Source organism: Schistocerca americana, chromosome 2, assembly GCF_021461395.2.
Source record: "Schistocerca americana isolate TAMUIC-IGC-003095 chromosome 2, iqSchAmer2.1, whole genome shotgun sequence".
NCBI lineage: Eukaryota > Metazoa > Arthropoda > Insecta > Orthoptera > Acrididae > Schistocerca > Schistocerca americana.
The window spans coordinates 1,038,600,947-1,038,623,885 of record NC_060120.1 but is presented as its reverse complement, the minus strand read 5'-3'; the positions used below and the strand labels follow the sequence as shown (position 1 = coordinate 1,038,623,885).

The following is a 22,939-nucleotide window of genomic DNA, read 5'->3' as shown; positions in this document are numbered from 1 at the left end:
AGAACTTGATCAATTTGCAATTTTTGATCATTTAAAAATAATGACAATCTTTCTAAGGAAAAAGAGTATACTACTGAATGTCCACGGGGTGCCACAGGTATAAGATCACTGACAGATTACATCATTTTCAAACAAAAACAGACAGAGAAAAACAGTTATTTGCCTTGTGGCCACAAACTCACTGATGCATACAAATGTTGATAGAAACTCTATTTTCTGGGAAGAAGAGACTGTTTCTGCAGTAAAGGAAAGGAAATGACTGGAAGAATCAGGACTATCGATCACTGTAGAAAAATCAAGATAAGACAGCAAGACAGGATGAGAGAGAATCCAACAAGTCATCTACATGACAACTCATTTTACACACATGGTCACAGGTTCCAAAGGGGTCACTTATACACTTTTGAGTTTTGTGTGTGTATGTCACCGACTTCAGTAATGTATCCTTAAATTGAGCTGTTACTCATAGTCAAAGCAATCCCTAGTTTCAAAACAATGCCCCACAGCTCTAATGGGAGGAGTAGTTCAGTTACTAAAATCAATATTTATGATACATTGGTATCACAATTTAATATGTTATGGCAAAAATCCTTTACGTACAACTGAATTCAAACCATGATAAAGCTGAGTATACTTACTTATTTTTCATTTCACGAATCTCTTTTTCCATTACTGTTGTTTCTCCAGATATATTTCGTTGTACCTTGGCCACTTTCTCAAAGTCATCCAGTTTTCGTCGAAGTTCTTCATTCTGAAGAAGTAGAGGTCCAAATGTTATTTTTTCAAATGATAATTAAATCTGTTTATGTCATTTTGAATTTAAGTATAATAAATCCATCATCTTCTTATTCTATTTCACCTCAGACAGACATCTGGAAATCATGCTGAAACACTCTTTATTATGGCATGTGTATGAACTTACAGTTTTGATGTTTCCAGCAAACATTATGCTGGCAGCACATGTCAACTGTTAGAGAAACAAATAATTCTAAGTTTACTGATAGTGATTTCTTAATTTTGTGTATCTTTGCTAGTGATCTGTAATAACTACATATCATAATTGTGTTCTGTGAAGTTGCTGATTTAGCGGCATAAACCTCTCCTTGAGTCAAGTAACAATTTATCACTGAAAAGTGAGATATTCTTACAAAAAATCTGTTTGTCAGGAATGCAAACCAGGCTACTGGCTAACATGGTGAGAAAAATTCCAAGTGAGCTCCCTTTCAAGTCTCTTGGAGAAAGTATAAACTTGGAGAATGATATCCATTAATAGCATGTATGCTTGTATGAGAACAAAGTTAAAAAGCTCTATGATTCTATAGCATAGCAGCTCTCTGAATTACCGCTGCTTTGTCTACTGCATAAAATAATGTGGTAAGACAATACAGGAGATGGGAATACCATGCATCTTGTTGAAAATAATAACTGCATTAACATTCTTATCCAAAATATGTAACTATGGAAAAAAATAACTAACAACTGTTTACAGTTTGGACAGCTGAACTAGGCTCTAGCTTAGCTTTCAAATATGTTAATTCAGGATTTTGTTTTTCGAAAATGTAACTTTTATACACTGTGTAGTTAAAAGGAATAAAAAAATCAAAGACAAGTCTGAAGGTCAGGAATTAGAATTGACAGATAGAAATATCTTTTCCATAATCTAGAATGATACAAAGAAGAAGCAGCTGTCCTGGGTGAATATGATACCCTAGTAATATTCCTTCTTATCAAGAACAGCTATGATGATAATTTCCTTTTACTTCATCACCACTTAATGGCCCAAAATGCATGATGAGCAGTATTTCTTAGGACTGATTCCACCTACATGTTGGAAAAACAGAACTGGATGTAATAGTCAGAACATCAGAGAAAATGTGCTTGGCAACTCTTATAAGAGACATTAGGTATAAAATAGCAATGCTATGCATCACACATTTGATAAAATTAAATTAAATTAATTAAATTATTTCAAATAACTGAAAGTTCTTGTTCACGCTGGGATCAAAAGAATATGATTTATGTATGGCCACTTTTATTAGCACTGTATAACTATCTATGCTCCAAATTCCCTATCTTAATTCACCTTGCTGGCAGTGGGATACTGAATAATCCAATTTTGCATGTCAATTGCGGTACATTATAACCCTGTACAAAGTACTTGGATACATATCATAGCACCAGGCCATGCTACACTTCAAACATTTTGCCGATGGATCTACATGGGCCAGCCACTAGAGGCCGCCTGCAGTGGGGCACATGACTTGTGCACAGGGCACAGCATTCACCATGACTTCTAATGGAGCTCTCCTCTTTATAAGTTATGTGCAGCAGGCACTCACTCTCTTATTGTCAGTAACTGCCTGTACCAGTATCTGGATTGTATCAATGTTTGTGTCTATGTTCTCAACTATTGTTCACTTGTATGTCAAAGAAGAATAAACTTTGGTTTATTGCAGCCATACTGTTGTTTGTGTCTTATGTTACTACAGTATACATTACTATTAGCATCAAAAATATCATTTTTCTACTATCCTTATTATGAGATATTTACCTCTTTGCGGAAATGATCAGCCTGATCACTGAAAACACGCTTTTCTTTCTTCACACTTTCTATTTCCTTGTTCTTCTCCTCAACAATAGTTTTCAACCTTGCTTTCTCTTGTGCCCAAGCCTCATCAGCATTTCTTGCTGTTTTTGCCTCCAGTTCCTTTAGTTTCTCCTGTGAAAAGATATCAGATTTTTATTTTTACTGTACTTTCTCATATAAAGCTTATCATACTTTTACTTTAATTAGCATATCTGCTAGAAGCATTTGGTTAGCAAGGAATGCAGGAGAGCCCAAGGACACTGGAAAGTATGAAAAGGATACTGACAGATGACAGCTGCAATGCATGACACCAGTTATGCCTTGGTAGCTCAGATAGCACTATCAACAAAAAGGAAAGATATAGAATTGAGCACCAGTCTGAACATGGTATTACTGTGTTGGAGAATAACCACAACAATAGGGAAGTGAAAGATTGATTCTGGTTATTCTCACACATGGCAAACAACTAAAATTTTATGTGGCAAAATAAACTGCTTCTGATGAATTCTACTGCTTACCACTGAGTCACAATGCAACACGGTACCTACATTTGGTAGGATGTTAACTGTATTTCATATATGAATTTAAATGAAGTGAAACTACATGTTCATGGAGGCAAAAGTGTATGCTAAGTAGTTGCAGTATTGAAAAGAAGTCAGGCCATTTCCTAATTGGAGGACTGGTTGTGGCAGCGCAGTTTCCTATCCAACTGCAACTCCAAATCTGAATGACATATGTTGTTGTCTACTTTTCAGGTGACATATAAGATCTAGAGAAGAAGGAAAATTACCACATTTGAAAAGCCACTTGCAACAAAATATTATTACAGTGTTCATTGATGTTGTCAGATTCTCCTATAAATATTCTGGAGAAAACACTGAAATTTTTAGAAACTTCCATAAAACTGTACTCAGATTCTTCTATCTTTTCAGAGTATTCAGTGGGTTAGTTATGAAACACAGGTTATTACCTTATTTTACCAGTTCTATGTCATTCACCAGCCATGGCTGGGCAGACAGCATCAGAGTTTACTACAATGTTTGTTGTTGTGGTCTTCAGTCCTGAGACTGGTTTGATGCAGCTCTCCATGCTAATCTATCCTGTGCAAGCTCCTTCATCTCCCAGTACCTACTGCAACCTACATCCTTCTGAATCTGTTTAGTGTATTCATCTCTTGGTCTCCCTCTACGATTTTTACCCTCCACACTGCCCTCCATTGCTAAATTTGTGATCGCTTGATGCCTCAGGACATGTCCTACCAACCGATCCCTTCTTCTAGTCAAGTTGTGCCACAAACTTCTCTTCTCCCCAATCCTATTCAATACCTCCTCATTAGTTATGTGATCTACCCACCTAATCTTCAACATTCTTCTGTAGCACCACATTTCGAAAGCTTCTATTCTCTTCTTGTCCAAACTATTATTGTCCATGTTTCACTTCCATACATGGTTACACTCCATACAAATACTTTCAGAAACGACTTCCTGACACTTAAATCTATACTCGATGTTAACAAATTTCTCTTCCTCAGAAACGCTTTCCTTGTCATTGCCAGTCTACATTTTATATCCTCTCTACTTCGACCATCATCAGTTATTTCTCTCCCCAAATAGCAAAACTCCTTTACTACTTTTAGTGACTCATTTCCTAATCTAATTCCCTCAGCATCACCCGACTTATTTTGACTACATTCCATTATTACAATAAAATGAATAAAATACTGGAATTTAAACTATGTAGTACAGTGAGTACTATAAAACATAAAGTTAATAACTAGATTACAATATACTTCACAATAACAGGGAGTACACATGGACAAGGAAAAAAATTTCCAGATTTCCTGGTTAAAAATACAGTTTCTCCCAGATGAAAACACACTTTTTCCATGTTAAATGACAGTAAATTATCCCTCAGAATTGTAAAACTAATCAATCCCTTGAATGGTTATGTTTTTATGAATGATTATCTTTTTATACATGGGCGTAGAATTTCCTGGCACTTTAGAAAATGAGATGCAAGGAAAAAAAAACATATTTTGGAAAGGTCTTTGATGGGCAGCAACATGTACGCTGCATATTTTCGTATTCGCATTCCACCAAACACCTCATGATATTTCCCGAACCATTGAAATAGAGATTGCGATGCGCTTTTGTAACCCAGTCACGCGATCTTGCCAGCCGATGACAGCAGATATTCAGACCATAAGACTTGTGACGTACTCGGCCAATAGCAACATCACTGCTAAGTAACGCGAATACACAAACAGGAAAAGTTAATGTTTTAAATTAATATAAGTAGTGTTGCTACTAGATAAGCAAACCTTTCACACACTCCAAGAGAAGCTAAGCTTTCATATATAATGTTGATCTTTTTTTGTGCGTGTTACACTTTAGGATATATCACACAAATGTGCCAGCAAAATTTTTAGCTGAGTCCAGTGACTTGTCCTCGAGATTTTCCACAAATAAATTAGTTACCAGGGAGGAAAGAGGGCATCCTGTAGTACTACATCAATTTGCTCATAATAGCGACAAAGATGTCTGATCTTCTGGGCTTGAAATTTCTCTAAATGCCTCGTCACCAAAGAGCTGATTTTTAAATGAGAGTCAAATGCTCTGTGATTTAAGAAATTCATCATACATTTTGCACGTAGTCCAACTTGCATAAAAGGAAATTTACTTTTAAAGTAATGCTTTTCAAACCACCATTTGCAATATTTTCCTGCGACATGTTAGAAACAGGTTCATTGCAGTAGTTGCCAGAGAGCGCCAGATAACAGGTGCCACCACGCTTGCGCAGCTACGATGACGCAGGAAGCCCCTGTGTTCATATGTGTAAAACATTAAAAGATCTTACATTTTGTCATAAAAGAAACAAGACATCAGATGATACTCCAAAAGCATCGGAATTTTGTGAACCATACTAAAATGTGCACATTTAAGTTGCATACTTAAAGTGCACATTCATATGTCCAGATTCCCAATGAAGTAGGCCTCGACCTGATATTAAGCTTTTCAGTGTAGTTTTTGGGATGCAAATTTTCTTGGAGTACCAGTACTGTATTGTCTCATGTTTGGTTTTTTATTATGGCATAATGTCATATGTGCTAGAAGATGAAAACGTGCACTTGAAATGCAGCAAGCAGTTGAAATTAGCCAATAGTGTGGAATTAAACACTTTGTTTCAAATACAGTGACTGCCTCAGTGGGAAAGATTAATAAAAGCCAAATTTCTTTAGCAAACCGACAAAAATAACTTCATTGTTCTGCAAGTCAATTAATGCTTGACTGCCAGAAAGGTGGAAATAAAGTAAAATCTGAAACTAATAATATATTATTCCATACTTATGTGAATTATTTTAATTCACTCGATAGCTCCTGGCCACAGAAATCCGCTTTGTTTTCATTTGACGAGACAGCAGTAAACGAAGAGGAAACAGCAAAATCACTAAATGTAAACACGGACACATGGAGACTACACACTTCCCTACTATAACTCAGACTGCTCTGCACATCAGCTCCAGATCTACAATATTTCCGCACCTGAGCAATAATAGATAGTGGCACCCCTCTGCCCTCCTCCATTGAGTGTTAGAGATAGGATGTCAAAAATTAAAAAAAAAAAAATAGTATTTAAAAAATATGTTCATTTGTAGTGCACATCTTTCTGAAGAGTCTGATACATAAAACATATGTGCTTGAGGAAATATAAGGCATGTTATTTGGTCTTAAGTGTGCCAGAGTGCAGTGCCACACCTCTTCACACAGCATTCTTCTATCGCACGTCACTGAATTTCACTCTGTGGAATTGAAACGCGTATATTTTGCAATGGATGACATTAAACTACATTCAGGACAGTGGAAATTAAAATGTCCTATGGTGCCTCTCCTGCTCCCAGTTGGCCGGTTTGACATCCTGCACCTCGTTTTTTTTTTTTTTTTTTTTTTTTTTTTTAAAAAAAAAAAAAACAAAAAAAAACCTAGCGATTGGTTGATGAGATTATTTGTAATCGGGAGAACAAGAGCTCAGAAAATTTGTGCTCTTTATTGACTATTAGGCAATAACTTTCTCTTTTGCTTGACATAAAACTAAATATAGGATACATAAAACCAGTAAAGACAAGAGGGAAGAAAGACAGTACACTTTTCTTCAATCCTTAGCTCCTAGCATTTTTTCTCTCTAATCTTGCTACAGCTTTACATGACATGCTTTCCTTTCTGTGAAAGAATCTATTACCTCAACAAAGTTCGTCAAATGTTTTGTTATATGAAAAATCAAAATGTCACTGTCTAATACCGCAAAAGCTGTTAATACAAATAGTACCCAAGACTGGTGTGGTTTCTCAAACTGATTACACCTATTTTGTCACTGTGTGCTAGATAAAACAAAATAGGCTTTCTAATATTGCAGCTTTTGTAACACACATCCAATAAACAAGGCTGTTTTGGCACAAATGGCCATTTTTATAACACAACAGGATATAATTCACGAAGTAAGAATATCAAATGGCTATTAGGCCTACTACAAGCAAAAAGTTTTATGTTAGTTTCATATTTCATTCATACACTCCAGTTTCTCATGCATGAGATCGAAACGTAGTAGTACGAAATTTTTATATCAATTTGGAATTGTCATATTCTTCCATAATTTGTGTGATGTCCTTGTTTCTTCTCCTTCCTCATTCTAACAAACAATCTTGTCATCACTAATACTGGAACTATTCCTGCCATTGTCAAAACTTATTCGGCAGTTAACTTCACTAACCCTGCCAGAATCACTGGTTTAGTTATCGCGCGATTATTCTCCGGTTAGGCGTTTTTACATGTTCGTACAACGCGTCTTCCATGCTACTTCCAGAATACAACTTCAGTGACTGCTAACCGGAAACTGTGCAACTGGCCCTTACTAGTGTAGCGATCTGACCAAAAATTTTCTGTCAAAATTTCATTTTCTTGGATACAACGAGGAGATAATACGTCATCTTTCTTACCTGTTATTCCTATTAGTCATTTATTTCCACTCTGGTAGTCTGAATCTATGGATTTTGCTAGTAATTATAACAATGCTGGTCATTCGCAAAGCCAATCAACCACATAATCAGATAGTGATTGGCATTCACCTGTTCAGCTTTACTCTGCTCAGCTCGTATAGCCCCATCCCCTTCTGTCTGCAGGAAAGTTTATATCTAGATATGATGAGGATTCCCCTGACATAGACATCATGTACACTATGCACGCATTCAAAAATCAACTTATGATTCATTCAGAAATCAACTTAGAATGTGTTCAAAAACCAACAGGCATGCATTTAAAAATCATATGAGTAATCGATATCGATAGATCAACGTGCACTGGATGCTAGGCACTTTGTGAAACAAGGCTTTTTTCCTCAATAATACGAATTGCTTCAATCTTTGGCTTATGTTTTGTCTAGTCAGCATTTTCCTCAGTCTGTTACCTACTGTTTTGCCCTCTATAGCCCAATTGGTTTATCTGCCTCCCTTTTCTCCATATGATGAGTCCTTTGAGGAATGGGACACATACGAGAAATGTCTGTGACAACACTTTCAAGCTTTTGGGACTACTGATGCTATTTTATGTCATGCCTTGTTTCTTTTATGGATATCGCCAAGAATGTATTAAGTCCTATGTCAGCTCCCACTTTGCAGGCTCTGTCTTTCTTAATATTTGACCAAATGTGTAAACTTCTTTCAAAATACTACTGTAAGTGCACCCATGTTATTGCATCTTGGGTTGAGTTTTACTGCTGTAGGAAGCAACCACATCAATCCCATTTAGCATGAGTGGCTGAACGCCATGGGTTACCATTGTCATTTTGTGCCCGATGTGCATAAAAAGCCATATGCCCATCAGATAGTGAGAGATTCTATCATTCATTTAGCTCCAGATCGTTAAGTGATGGTGAGAGATTCTATCATTCGTTTAGCTCTGGATCACGAAGAGCAAGATCATGCCCTCCACTGTGAAAATCCTTCCATGAAGTTTTGTTCAGTCTACTGGTCATGTGGTACTTACATATAATTACAACAAGAGTTGCTACTGTTTTCATTGACACTGAGTTGCAGATTAGGTAGACATTGTTCTACCACCAGAGAAGTATTCTTCTATACTGTACAAAGGTTGCTCTTTTACTGTACACAAAATTCTAGTTCTAAATTGTTCGACTGACAATGACTGAATATCCTTAGGCAGAGCATTAAATAGTGTTGGGGCCACCAATGAAAAGCTGCGCTGCATCTTAGTTAATAGGCATCTTGACCAGTCTATGCTGTCTTTAGAGCAAGTGCTGTGTTGATGAACTTCATGTCTCTTTCTGTAGGTCTCATGGTTTGTCTTTTTGTGGACAGGGCATCTGAAAATATTGTGGCTGAAAACAGTCAGAACTCCTAACCTGCAAAAAATTGGTTTGCATTGTCAGTTGTATTTTTTTTTTTTTTTTTTTTTTTTTTTTTTTTTTTTTTTTTTTTTTTTTTTTCCTTGAGGTAATGATCCTTATTGCTTTTTTGCAATAAAAGTATATTCTTGCAGTATACAGAATGGTCCCACAGTACAGCCTCATAGCTGCATAGTATACTGTTAGTAGGTGCTGCTGCTATGCCAGGTTAACTTGGTATCAATGAAAAAGCCCAGAAGTTTAAAGGCTGCTGGGTCACCCAGCACTCCAGTATCACTTAGGCTGCATATCATCCTCTGTGTTTTGTTTCCATTTATTTTCATCTTGTTTGTGGTGAACCAGGCCTTGGCCTCACTAAATAAGACTTCTGTTTGTTGAACAACCTGAAATACATTCTTCTCTTTTGAGAACAAAGTTTTAGCGTTGGGTATGCCCACTGGAGCCTATGTCAGTAATGAAAATTAAGAATGACAGGTGCCCTATTATGGATCCCTGTGGCACACCACATTTTAACATCATTTCACCTGTGTCTGCTCCTTGCACTGATACAATCTGTCATCTGTTATTTAGGTAAAATTGGAGAGTTTGTAGAACAGCTCCCCCAATACCATATTATTCTAGCTTGCTGAGCGGGTCTGGTACAGGATACAATCAAATGCCTTACTAAAGTCACAGAGTGCCAATGCTATAGATTTCTAGTCTTCAGAGTCCAGACTTATATTTGTAACTAAGTACTATTGTTGTAGTTGACTTCCCCTTCTGAAAACCATGTTGTGGATCATAGAGAGGTTATTTCCTTCAAAATAACTTAACAGCTGATCTTTCATTATGGACTCCATCACTGGTATAATAGACATAGACCTGTAGCTTGACACTTTATGTGTGACAGACTGGAACCAGAATCTAGATACCAGCCTTTCATGCACAGCCTGCTCCCAGTTGCATGATCTATGCACAAATCATGATTTGACCTAAAGCCTCTATTTGCCACAGGCTTCTCTCAACATTTTACAAGTCTTTGGCTGACACTACATTTGATCTAATAACATGTAATCAATATCTATAATTTTTTTTACAGCATTCCATGAAGTGGCCATGGTGATCTAATCGGTGGAGCACTAGACTGCAGAATCAGAGGTTCAGCTCAATCTCAGATAAGGGTGGGAATTTTTCTTGTACCAGTCCCTCTGGGACTGCCTCAGGTCCACCCAGCCTTCTGTGAAAATGAGTATCAGGAATCTTCCCTGGGGGGGGGGGGGGGGGGGGGCAGTAAATGTTGGTGAGGATGAGAGGCACGCCATCCTTCCCTCTCCTAGTGCTGCAAAAAAATAGAAAGACTGTGCTCTACCTGCAGTCAGGCTGATAGTTCAGTCATAGGCTTACATCACAAACTTCACCTTTCCATTCCATGAAATCTTCTTCGTATGTCCAAAAACATGCCTGTATCACAAACTTTCTCAATTGAACACAAATATAAAATAAAAATTAGCTTGGTAACATTTAACTCAGACATATTATCGGCATAGCTAACAACTTGATATTATTGTTATTTGTTCAGTGTCCATTAGTTTAACATCCCAGAGTATTTTGCAGTCCACTTGTAATCTATTATACAACTGCTGATGTCACAAACTTAGAGAAAAGTTTCACTTTGTAAGAGTGGAGGCAAGGTGAGATGTATGTTAGTATTTCCATCAGAAACTGAAAAAAAAATTAGAAGTATCTTTCATTTCCAAAGAAAAGCCCTTAAAGAAACAAAATTCACTTGTGTAGTAATGTGTACATGAGAAATGAGATGAACAATAGACTCAATTGACACCAACTTACATTTTCTGCTACCTAAGGGAAGGAATGAGATATGGGTAGAAATAAAACTGTGAACTGAGTCATGCAAGCTATTCTGAGATTGAAAACTGTATCTAAAAGCAGTTTTATTTTCATTATAGAACATTTTAAAGCTGTGTGGTGCTAAAATTGGAGCATCTATAACAAAACAGGAAAACAGATGAAAAAACTAGCAGTTGGAAGTTTAAAACTAGTTCCTTCATGACTCTCTATGTTTACAAGACCACCAGATCACTATTCACTCTTATACATAACCACCATGAAAGACAGGCCAAGGAAAAGCTTATCACCTAGTTTCAGAGCATGATCTCAATACAATTTAGTCAAATTCAATAGCTGAACCAGACAAGGTCACTATGTGTGCCCCAATCTACCATCCACCATACTAGCTCCTTAAGGAAATCTAATCTGGCTACCCCCCCCCCCCCCCCCCCCCCTCCCACTCACCCCCAACTCCACATTTGATGGACCTCTCCTCCTTCACATATTTCTAACCCTTCCACTGCTCTTCTACCTCTACACTACAATATGTTAGCATTAACATCATCTTCTCTATATGGGACAGCTATTCTTTCCAGTTTTGTTTATGTGTGTTCAAGGTTACACATTTTTGTTTTCTGTGTTGACTTGTAACTGGCTTAGAACCATAAATTTTCAGAGGAGATACATCAGTATAACACATAACTGATGTGCATAAAATTACACAGAAATTCTCAGATTTAAAACTATCATACACAAGACATACCTGTTGGTCCAGTTTTTCTTTAATCCAAGCATCTTGCTTAGAGTTGTATGTCTCTCTCAGAGTACGAAGTTCTGACTCTGCACTAGCCAATTCCCTCTTTAGGGACAGGAGTTGACTGAAACACAATGAAACTGTCATATAAGAAAACAAACACTATCAAAATAATGGCAACCAATTATAAAAGATTTCAAACTATAGCTTGAATAATTTTGGTATTGACCGATTGCAGTGAGCGAGAGAGGCAGCAGGGTTTGTGGGGGTGGTACAAGTGTTGTCAGCTTGCAGCTAGCTACACTTTACAAAGCTCAGCATGTACCAACAAACAATACAATTCAGCAAGCATAAGGTGCTCAAGAAAGCACTTTGATTGGCTACCAACTATAGCTCATACAACTTGACTGAAATATCAGTTACAAAGTTATTTTAATCAAGTATAATCAATCTATACAACTACTATTGTACTTTGTTCAGTCTCATCATTTGCTTGACAGACAACAGCAACTTTACTTAAATTCTGTAAAGCATTTATTTCTGGTCCTGTCAACAGTTGCAGTATTTATTAGGTGACCAGTTTTGATCCCTTGCAGGTTCATTTTCAAACCTAGCCTACTGAGGCTGCACTGACATGGATTTTGACTTGGTAACAGGCATGTGGATTGTGGCATTCATCCTGCACACACATTATAGAGCATGTGTTGCCACTCAGTGTTTATTATTCAGATCAGGTACTGTGAGCACAGACTTAGTAAGCCAGACTTGAAAATGAACCTGTAACGGCTCGAAACTAGTCGCCTAATAAATACTGAAACTGTTGACAGAATCATTAATAGATGCTTTAAGGACAATTGTGTGTTAACTTATGGTTCCTTCTAATTTCTGAAGACTTCTCATGTTTACCAATAAAAAAAAAATCATCATTTTTTTTCCAACTTACCCCTGCAGTGTCTCTTTTTCCATGACGAGCTGGGCTTTTGTGACAACGTGTTCTTCTTCAAGCATTTCATATTTTGTAGTGAGATCTTCATACTCCTGTTTTTCATTTGCTAATTCCTCTTCAAGTTCTAGAAAACAATGGGAAATAATTAGTGTGAATGTTGCTACATATTTACTTTGATCATTCATAGTATCAATGTTTCCATAATGATGGAAAAATGAGCACATTACAAAACTTGTTAGAGGGTTTCCCTGATGAACAGACATATGGCAGAAAAAGAAAGCCACTGCAATCAGATCTCAGATATGTGTGCAAATAGGCATCTGCTGCTGTTGACACCTTCAATAAAACATTTGTGGGCATGTGACTGTCTGCCATTTTGTTTATAAAAACCAATATTCCAGTCACTGTTGTAAGTGATCTTCATCAGTGTGATGTATTTACTACTAGGCCAGTGCCATATACAGAACATATATCATGTAATTTGATCCTGCTAGTAGAGTCAGTTGACTGGGAATATAATTGAACCCTTTTGCTCCAGCAGATTAATTGCTTGCCCTACCAACGAGCCAGCAGGTCATGTGAAACAGTCTTTAACGAACAGAAGAAAAAGAAGTTTGACACTCTAAAGCAGAAGGCAACTGAGAAAGAACTAAAACCAGATAGGCATTGAATGGAGGTTAGCCTTTATAGCTATACTGATAGTGATACTGACACAGAAATCCTGTCCAAGGGGATGAATTTTTCCCTAGCACCTAAATATGTTCCTAAAGAAGATCTTCCCAAATTAGCTTTGTTGCATCACCTACCTAAAGCCAAGGCAGAGAAGATTCAGCAAGACACTGTTAGTAACTTGACTTGTGCAAATCTGCTGAATGCAATCACCACAAAGGAAGAACTGTGATATATTTCTATTGAATTATCTGCATGTTTTGTCAGTCTAATATCAATTGCAAGTTCTCAATTAAATATAATTGATTACTTCAGATGAAAACTCCTTTGTAATGTGCAACCTAAAAAATTATGTAATAAAGTTGCTTCTCGTGTAACATAACAGACTCATTTGGTTATAGTTTAACATTGCTTCAAATCCTACATCTCTGTTGTACTAGTCATTTTATTTATATTTACCATACCATTCTCATTATGTAAATCTAATTTTTTGCATTTGGTTTCCTTTTTAGAAACTGCGCCTAACACTACAAACATTTATTGGATGACAGGACCACCTCTTAATCACAGTTAAGTTATAAGTTTTATGTGAGAGAGCTTCCATGAACTAAACTCACCAAACCTCACATGAAACAAATGCTCATATTAATTGTGACTCTTCAAGCAATTGTCATATTTGACATAAATCATGAGATGAAAGTATTCCGATTCTGATAACTACTTTTACTTGAAAGATGATATTTTAAATACTTTAAATTAATTAAAACATCAATAACTCTCATAATACTTTCCCTAGACAAAATTCAATTTAGTTTTGTAATCTCTTGATTAGGTAGAATTGTTTTATATACATCAAAATAACATTCTATTTTAAATTTAAAATGTTCTTGGCATATAGCTCCTTCCATGAAATTTCGGTGGAATTGACGGATGTCTGTAACTTGCTGCCACAATATTTTGGCGCGAGTCTGAATGTCCAAGTGTATGTTGAAAGCCCACTCATACAGACTTGTATTTCTGTGCCACTAATTGCTACCATCCAGCTCAAACAAAGGGCATTCTAAAGACTTTGATTTACGGAGTCCATATTATCTCAGGTGGCAATAACTTGCAAGCAAACTGGAACACCTCCAAATTGTTTTCCTGGAAAATATATATTAATCTCAGTAGATACAAACAGCATTACAGACATATAAATGACAGTACAAGAAAGATGATAAGGCCTTCAAGATGACAACCTACCTGCCATATATTGAAAATATTTTAGTGAAAATAAGCAGATTACTAAGGAAACAAACTGAAATTGATCTTTCATACTCCATCAAAAATTTCAGCCGATCAGTGCAAGACAACTTAGGACTGCACAATGCAGGTGTTTACAAGATTCCATGCTAATGCAGCAAATCATATGTAGGGCAAATGATGCACACTGCTCAGGAGTGTATCACTGAACAGCAGCAGCATACTCACTTTTTCCAAGCCAGCACTGTATTCCTACTGATCATTTGATGAAATATAATGAAACAAAAAAATGTGGTCCATACTTAAAATCTTGGAACCCCACTGTCATTGGAAATACAACTGCCTGAGGCCCTTATCAATCAGAATGACAGCTTCCACTTAAACACAACATGGAATCCAGACATTAAAAAAAAAGATGTCATTCTCTGCACAGCCAGCATCATTCTGCATTTTTACTGTGTGAAGATAATCAATCTGGTATCAATGAGGCCAGCTTTCACCACAGAGGGTGCTCACAGCAATGCAGAGACATATTTATTTATTTAATATTATTTATTTATTCATCCAGGGATCAATTCACAATGATATAGGGTTGGTCATCATAGTAAAATGAAAGTAAATAGCTCAAAATACACAACACACAGAACATACAATTATGCTTTTATGAAGGCAGGATGGGTGGTCGACTTGCCTGTGATTATGAAACCATTCCAGCATTTTTCTGAAAATGATTTAGGATAACCACAGGAAACCTAAAATAGAATGGTCGAAAAGAACAACTCCATCCTCCTGAATATGAAGTCAGTGTCTTAACAATTCACTGCCTCATGCAGTTGGTCCCTACTGTACAATGTTCTTCAATTTACATGCCAACTGCTCCATATAACTTATCATATAAAACAAAGTTTTACACTTTTCAGAGGACTCATTAAGGACACCTGCTGGTGACTTCTTGACCAAGAATAAGCTGCTATACCTATTGACCTAACTCCAATCTATTTAGAAAACTGACTCGAGGCCCGTAAACATGCAACTATGTCCCATGCATATCATGTTCTCCCCTCATTCCAACTGAGAAACTGAGTGAGCATCCCCACAGTGATGAGCTCAGGGGAATGACCCATGATTTTCCTATAAACATATGACAATGTGCTCATGTACTGTATAGAGGCTCAGGGTGGATGAACTTTACAGTGCCAATCAAGCTGTGGGCCTATGGGGTATCATCTCAGTTGTGTGACTGGATTCGTGATTTCCTGTCAGGAAGGTCACAGTTCGTAGTAATAGACGGCAAATCATCGAGTAAAACTGAAGTGGTATCAGGTGTTCCCCAGGGAAGCGTCCTGGGACCTCTGCTGTTCCTGATCTATATAAATGACCTGGGTGACAATCTGAGCAGTTCTCTTAGGTTGTTCACAGATGATGCTGTAATTTACCATCTAGTATGGTCATCCGAAGACCAGTATCAATCAGTTGCATAGCGATTTAGAAAAGATTGCTGTATGGTGTGGCAGGTGGCAGTTGACGCTAAATAACGAAAAGTGTGAGGTGATCCACATGAGTTCCAAAAGAAATCCGTTGGAATTTGATTACTCGATAAATAGTACAATTCTCAAGGCTGTCAATTCAACTAAGTACCTGGGTGTTAAAATCACGAACAACTTCAGTTGGAAAGACCTCATAGATAATATTGTGGGGAAGGCGAGCCAAACGCTGCGTTTCATTGGCAGGACTCTTAGAAGATGCAACAAGTCCACTAAAGAGACAGCTAACACTACACTCGTTCGTCCTCTGTTAGAATATTGCTGCGCGGTGTGAGATCCTTACCAGGTGGGATTGACGGAGGACATCGAAAGGGTGCAAAAAAGGACAGCTCGTTTTGTATTATCATGTAATAGGGGAGACAGTGGACAGATATGATACACGAGTTGGGATGGAAGTCATTAAAGCAAAGACGTTTTTCATTGCGGCGAGATCTATTTAAGAAATTTCAGTCACCAACTTTCTCTTCCGAATGCGAAAATATTTTGTTGAGCCCAATCTACATAGATAGGAATGATTATCAAAATAAAATAAGAGAAATCAGAGCTTGAACAGAAAGAAAGGTTTACGTGTTCGTTTTTCCCGCGCGCTGTTCGGGAGTGGAATGGTAGAGAGATAGTACGATTGCGGTTCGATGAACCCTCTGCCAAGCACTTAAATGTGAATTGCAGAGTAGTCATGTAGATGAAGATGCCAGGTTGAGCTGTAGTGAGTAGTTATTAGGATAATGACCAATAGTTGCTCATAGAAACATCATTAATCTCTCTCTTCTCAGCAATCACAGGCCCTGTATACCACGTGCTGCATCAACGATCTGCTTCCACTGCTTTTTATCTCCTGCAGCCTCTCTCCACCCTGTGGAAATTCCTAATGCTGTGATGTCCTTCTCTATGTCATCTTTCCACCTTGTACAAGGTCGGCCCGATGGTCTTGTTGCCTGGAGAGTTCCTTCAAATGCTTTCTTGGTGATTCTGTTGTTTTCCATTCTGGCCACATGTCCAGCCCATTGCAGTCTCCTACTTTTTAATTTCTGGATGATTGTGGATTGCTTCATTAACTGATAAATTTCATTGTTTTTTCGAATTCTCCGTATGCCATTCTCCATCACAGGTCCCCAGATTTTTCTCATTACTTTTCTTTAAAAAACATTCAGTTTTCTCTTTTATTCTTTGTAAGTGTCCAGCTTTCTGAACCGTTCAGTACTATGGGGCAGATAATAGTGTTGTATATCTTCATCTTTGTGGTGACTGACAAAGGTTTACTTTTGAGTGGGCTGATTAGTGAGTACAGACATCTTGACCCTGAGGCTATTCTTTCATTTATATCCATTGTTTTGATATTTTTACTGTTGAAATGTGATCCAAGGTATTTAAACTGGAGAACTTTTCTGAATTTAGAATGTTGATCAATTTCAAAGTAAGGATTTGGGTTTATGACTCGACCTATTTCCATATATTCAGTTTTTTCTTGGTTAATCAAAAGCCCAATTTTGCTGGCACTCTGCCTGAGAGACCTGTACATGTCTTTCAGTTCTTCTTCAGTTTCACTCGGCAACACTTATCATCTGCATAAGCCAGGAGTTTTACTTCACTGTGTTCGAATCGGAGACCATTGTTTAGATGTAAATTACTCTCCCGAATGACTTTCTCTAATGCAAGGTTGAAGAGGACACATAAAACAGCGTCTCCCTGTCGTACGCCTGTTTTAATTGGAAAGGTGGGGGATATGGATCCTCTGAACTTCACTGCTGCCTGGGAGCCATCCACGCACAGTTGTATCATCCTAATGATTTTACTGGGTATACTAAATTCTCGTAAGGTGTTGTAGAGACTACTTCTGTGGATGCTGTCGTATCATCATTAATAGTAATACATTTTATTTAGGAACTACTTAAAACACTTGTAGCACCACTCTGCAGTGCAACACCCCTTTGAAACCATGCTAAAGACAGCAAGAGCAGAGAATTACTGTTGCAAGCAGGCAGCCAGCAGCCTGCTGTGTTGCCAAAGAGTAGACAGAAATGCTGGTGTGCAGAGTCCACAGAAGTACGTGTACCATCTGGACATGGCCCTGCAACTCAAGGCATGACACAGGCAGGCTCAGACACTCACCCTCATTCTTGCAGAAGAAGACAGCCTTAGCAGCGCTATCTGTCCTTGCGAGGGGAGATTTACATCATCAGTATGCCCACACAGGCATAGGAGGGAGAGTGGCCAAACCACCCTGGTCTCGAACAGCTGCCCACTAAGGCAGAAGAGTGGCTGTTGCAAAAGTGAGCCTGGAGGTGACTCACTAGACAGTAGCATTAAGTCCACAGTGTTGGACTTGGGCAATAAGCCTATGGTTGGTGGATGCCAAGTCTCATGGTGGGTGCTTGCAGCACCATGTCACCCCAACAATCAGCAAGTCCAGTGCTTGGAGGTGTAGTAAGTGGCCTGCCCTTGCTGCAGTTGGCTTGCCTTTCTGCTGTATATTCATTACTGTGATGTTGGCCCCTGGCTCACCCACAGTATGGAAATCACCCAATGTCATATCTAATGTATTGGTGTTCTTGTCAGCTCTATGCATGCCAGCTTCCATAGCTTTCTGTCAGTAAAACAAAAAAATAGTGGTGGCACTAAACACCTCCTCCCTCTGGTAGATCCAATCTCTGGATCTTAACTCATGGTAATTCTGCAAAGACTCAACATACATTCTGAAACTGATAACTGTCACTCGGCACCACAGTGAAGGAGATTTGCATAACCACCATCACCTCACTCAATACTGTGCTGATGTCCGATACATAGTGGAAATTGAAACAAACAGTATGATTCCCATCTTTGATGTGGAAGTGTATAGAAAGAGGGATGGCTCAACTGACTACAGAGTACTGGCAGATAACTACAGGCCATTTTCCTGCCAATGTACAAAAACAAGATTTTCATTACATTTTAATTGGGATGGAAGAGGGGTGAAGGGAAAGGGCTGGAGAGGTGTAGGAAAAGGGGTAGATTTCGGGAAGGCCACCCAGAACTGCAGGTCAGGGGTGTTCAGATGCAGACTCTTTACAGAAATACACACCATTCTCACCTTACCCTTTACCGCACGTAATTAACCCACAAGCCTAGTTAAAAAGCAGATTTCTCGGCCATCACATCCAATACTGGTACTGCTGATCCTTCCAAAAGCAACAGCAGAGCACACCATTGGTGACTCAGTATCATCCTGGTATGGAATGTGTTAACCAGATACTTCAACAGGACCACAACTTCCTAAAACCATGCCCTGAAATTTTGCCCACCACACCTAGAATAGCTTTCTATCGCCCTCCAAGTCTCTGCAATATTCTTATCAGACCCTATGCTCCTTCTGCACCCAACTCCCTATCCTATGGCTCCTACCCCTGCGACCATCCCCACTGCAAGACTTGTCCTATGCACCCTCCTACCACCACATACACCAGCCCTGTAATTGGCAAAACTTATATTATCAGAGGGAGAGCCACCTGTGAAACGAAACATCATATACCAGCTGTTATGTAAACACTGTTTGGCCTTCTCTGTCAGCATCACTACCACCAAATTATCAATTAGGATGAATGGGCATAGGCAGAGGGTGTCTAGTGGTAACTCGCAATATCCTGTTGCAGACCATGCTCTACAACATGACATTCATGATCTCAGCACCTGTTTCACCACATGCGCCATCTGGATTCTTCCCCCAGACACCAGTTTCTAAGAGCTCCGCAGGTTGGAACTAGAACTACAACATGTCCTTGGTTTTCACCACCCACTTGGCCTTAATTTACGTTAATTTCTCCTGTCTCAGCATTTTTTCACTGTAACTACACTTTACCTCACTCCGTTTTAGTTTTCTACACTTTTCATTGTCTTTCCCATCTATTTTTTCATCTTCCCCCTCCCATCTCTGTTATGTACAATGCACTTAGCTTTGCACTCTTATTAACTCATGCATGGTGTTTAAGCAGTATCTCTGTCTGCATATTACCCTGTCTTCCACCTTTAATCTCTCAGGTTTTCAAATCCCATCCAATGCAGTCCCCAACAATCAGTCTTTCCTTCTCATCCCATGCTGTAAGTCTCCTCTGAATTGTGGTTCTGGGTGACTTTGCCAAAATCTACCCCTTTTCCTAGAGCTCTCCAGTCCTTTTTCCTTCAGCCCTCTTCCTTCCCCTTCAACCCTTCTGCCTGAAGAAGGAGCCATTGACTCCGAAAACTTGCCAATTACAACTGTCTTTTATCTGTGAGTTCTACCGCACCTAGGTGAGTAGATTTTTTAGCTGTCCACTTAAATAATTTTGTCAATGATTGATTGTTTTTATTGTTATAAGAGAAGGGTATGCCAGACAGTTGAAAAACAGCAGCCAGTCTATGGGCCAACACTGTATGTGAGGTTGCCCTGCCACGCGTGGCTGTACACAAAGTGATCGAAGGCACATAACATACTAAGTCGTCTTGGTTGCAACTATGCACCATGCGAGAAAAACACTACTGGACTGGCTTGATTTGTATTCACTGTACTAGCCAACAGAAATTTTCTACCAATAAATAATTTAAGGAATAAAGGTAACAACCCATCTAACAGTAGAATCATAAACAAAACTGAAAACTCTGCTAACTTTTAGATGAAATCTATTTCAGATAGAGTACACACACACACACACACACACACACACACACACACACACACACAGACACTTATGTGACTACATTGTACAAGCAAAAAGACAGGTATGCACAAATATTTGATCATATAACCTTTAGCTACTGAAACTAAAGGTTCTTTCAATCAACAAAGGAGAGCAAAAGAGACAGAAAAATATCAAAATGGCACAGAAACCAGGAGAACTGTAACACAGGCCAAGATGAGAGCGAAATCAACAACGAAAGGTTACTAACAGATGTTCTACACACAGTCAACTGATGAACAGATACCAGTAGCTGCCTTTTTATAGTTTCTGTTGTGTATTGTCACTTGTTGTGCTGATTACCTTTGAATGTCTGTGTGCATGTATATGATATTTTAGTGTATCTAAAAACAAAGATGATGTGACTTACCAAATGAAAGCGCTGGCAGGTCGATAGACATACAAACAAACACAAACATACACACAAAATTTGTTTGTTGTTTGTGTGTTTGTTTGTGTGTCTATCGACCTGCCAGCACTTTCGTTTGGTAAGTCACATCATCTTTGTTTTTAGATATATTTTTCCCACATGGAATGTTTGCCTCTATTATATTGATATTTTAGTGTGTTTGATGTATTTTTTTCTCTCTCTTTGGTGCTTCTGGACAACACACAGTCTCTTATTCTATTGTGTACCTGTATCCTAGTAACATTTTTAATTGTTATCTTCTGTGTGTTGTGCATAAGCACTCTTTTTATTCAAGGCAAATACCTGTCATAACCTGATTGCAGTCTGTTCAACAGGTTATGGGCCAAAGAAAATGTGTGTTTAGTGGGGGTAACATTTTACGCTTGTAAAGTTAAAAAAGAATACATAATCAAAAACAGGTTTATAGTATGCACGAATTCGATGGATATCATTTTCAGTTACACAAATATCAAATGGAAATAAGAAAAATGGAAATAAGGTTTCATGCTGAGAAATTGCTGATGGAAGTAAAGTCAGTTGAAGGCACTGATGCAAAGAACCTGTGGGATGAGTTAATTATTTTTATTTCATGCAACAGAATTTGACCAGCTGTGAACTGTTGCACCATGTGCTACAACAAATGGTATGTGGACTCCAATACAAATTATTCATTACCAGCAGTCTGCTATAAATAAACAACCATCCTTTAATTATAAAATATTTCACTCTGATACTATTGCAAAACAAGTTAGTAAAGTTGATGTATTAGCACAGTATCTTGCAGATGTTAGTGAACCAGTAGGAGATACAGATAAGACTGAAAAAGTTTTAGGTGGACCTCTGGTGAAATATGATTTGTTCATTATGACTTAGGATTCATGTAATGAAAGTAAGTAAACTTTCAGTAACCTAAGAACAATGTAACTGAAAGAGGAGCAACATTTATTGTGGACTGAAGATTTAGCAACTGGATTCACTGTTGTTAATGTTACCACAAAAAGCATAAAACTCGGTGCCCGTAAAGTAGTGTAAGCAAATGTTCTGTGGACAAGATTATTATTAACAAAAGACTGTTTAAATTGTTAGGAGAAAGTCAAGAACCTATGCAGAAATTTGAAATATTCTGGCTACTAATTGCAATAATGTTTGACTTGCTGATAGTGCTGCATCACAATACCTTATTTCACACAAGGAATTATTTTCAGTGTTTAAACCACTAGGAAATTTAATGTCACTGTCAATCTGGGAGGTAATTCAGTTGTGTATGATGTCTGTATTGGGTTAGTCAAGTTAAATGCACTAGTAAATAGTATATGGAAACTTTGAACAGTGGAGGATACATTATAAATACCTGGCTTGAGAAAACATCTTTTTCCAGGGGGAGGCAATAGTCAGTGAAAATTTAAAATCACATTTTAAGAACTATCGTTACAGACTACTGTTTTGTATGGAAAATACTGAACAAGTAGATTGTGCATCATCTGTCATCTGGCTTAGCTCTGTTGCAAAGAGGTTGTTGGACATGTAAACTTTGAGAATTTGAAGATAATTTCTTACAGCAGTTTGACCACAAATTTAAAATTTACTTTAAGCAAATTCTTTTGTCAATCTTGTCAATACAGTGAACTATATAGGAAGAGATTTAGGGAGGACAAATCTGCAGACTTGTGCCTCTGCTCCAGGAGAATTTGTTCATGCTGATGTATGTGGAGAAATGCCATACCCATCATTAAGTGGACACAACTATTTGTTATTTTTCAAGATGATTGTATTTCATACAGATCAGTCTATTCTTTTTAGGAACAAAAGTGATGCTGCTTCTGTGTTCTTATTGTTTCAGTTGTTGCTGGAAATGCATT

General features: G+C 38.0%; 1 protein-coding gene across 2 annotated transcripts in view; it reads right to left on the bottom strand.

Annotated features, from left to right (window-relative positions):
- The window catches only part of LOC124596433 (COP1-interactive protein 1), a 398,432-nt gene that overhangs the window by 40,886 nt on the left and 334,607 nt on the right, over positions 1-22,939 (bottom strand). For both annotated transcript variants that reach the window (XM_047135568.1, XM_047135569.1), the window contains exons 28-31: positions 12,526-12,652; positions 11,592-11,706; positions 2,552-2,719; positions 639-751 (exon numbers count right to left, since the gene is read on the bottom strand). In XM_047135568.1, coding sequence (XP_046991524.1) covers positions 639-751; positions 2,552-2,719; positions 11,592-11,706; positions 12,526-12,652 — 523 coding nt within the window. The remainder of the gene's footprint in view (positions 1-638; positions 752-2,551; positions 2,720-11,591; positions 11,707-12,525; positions 12,653-22,939) is intronic.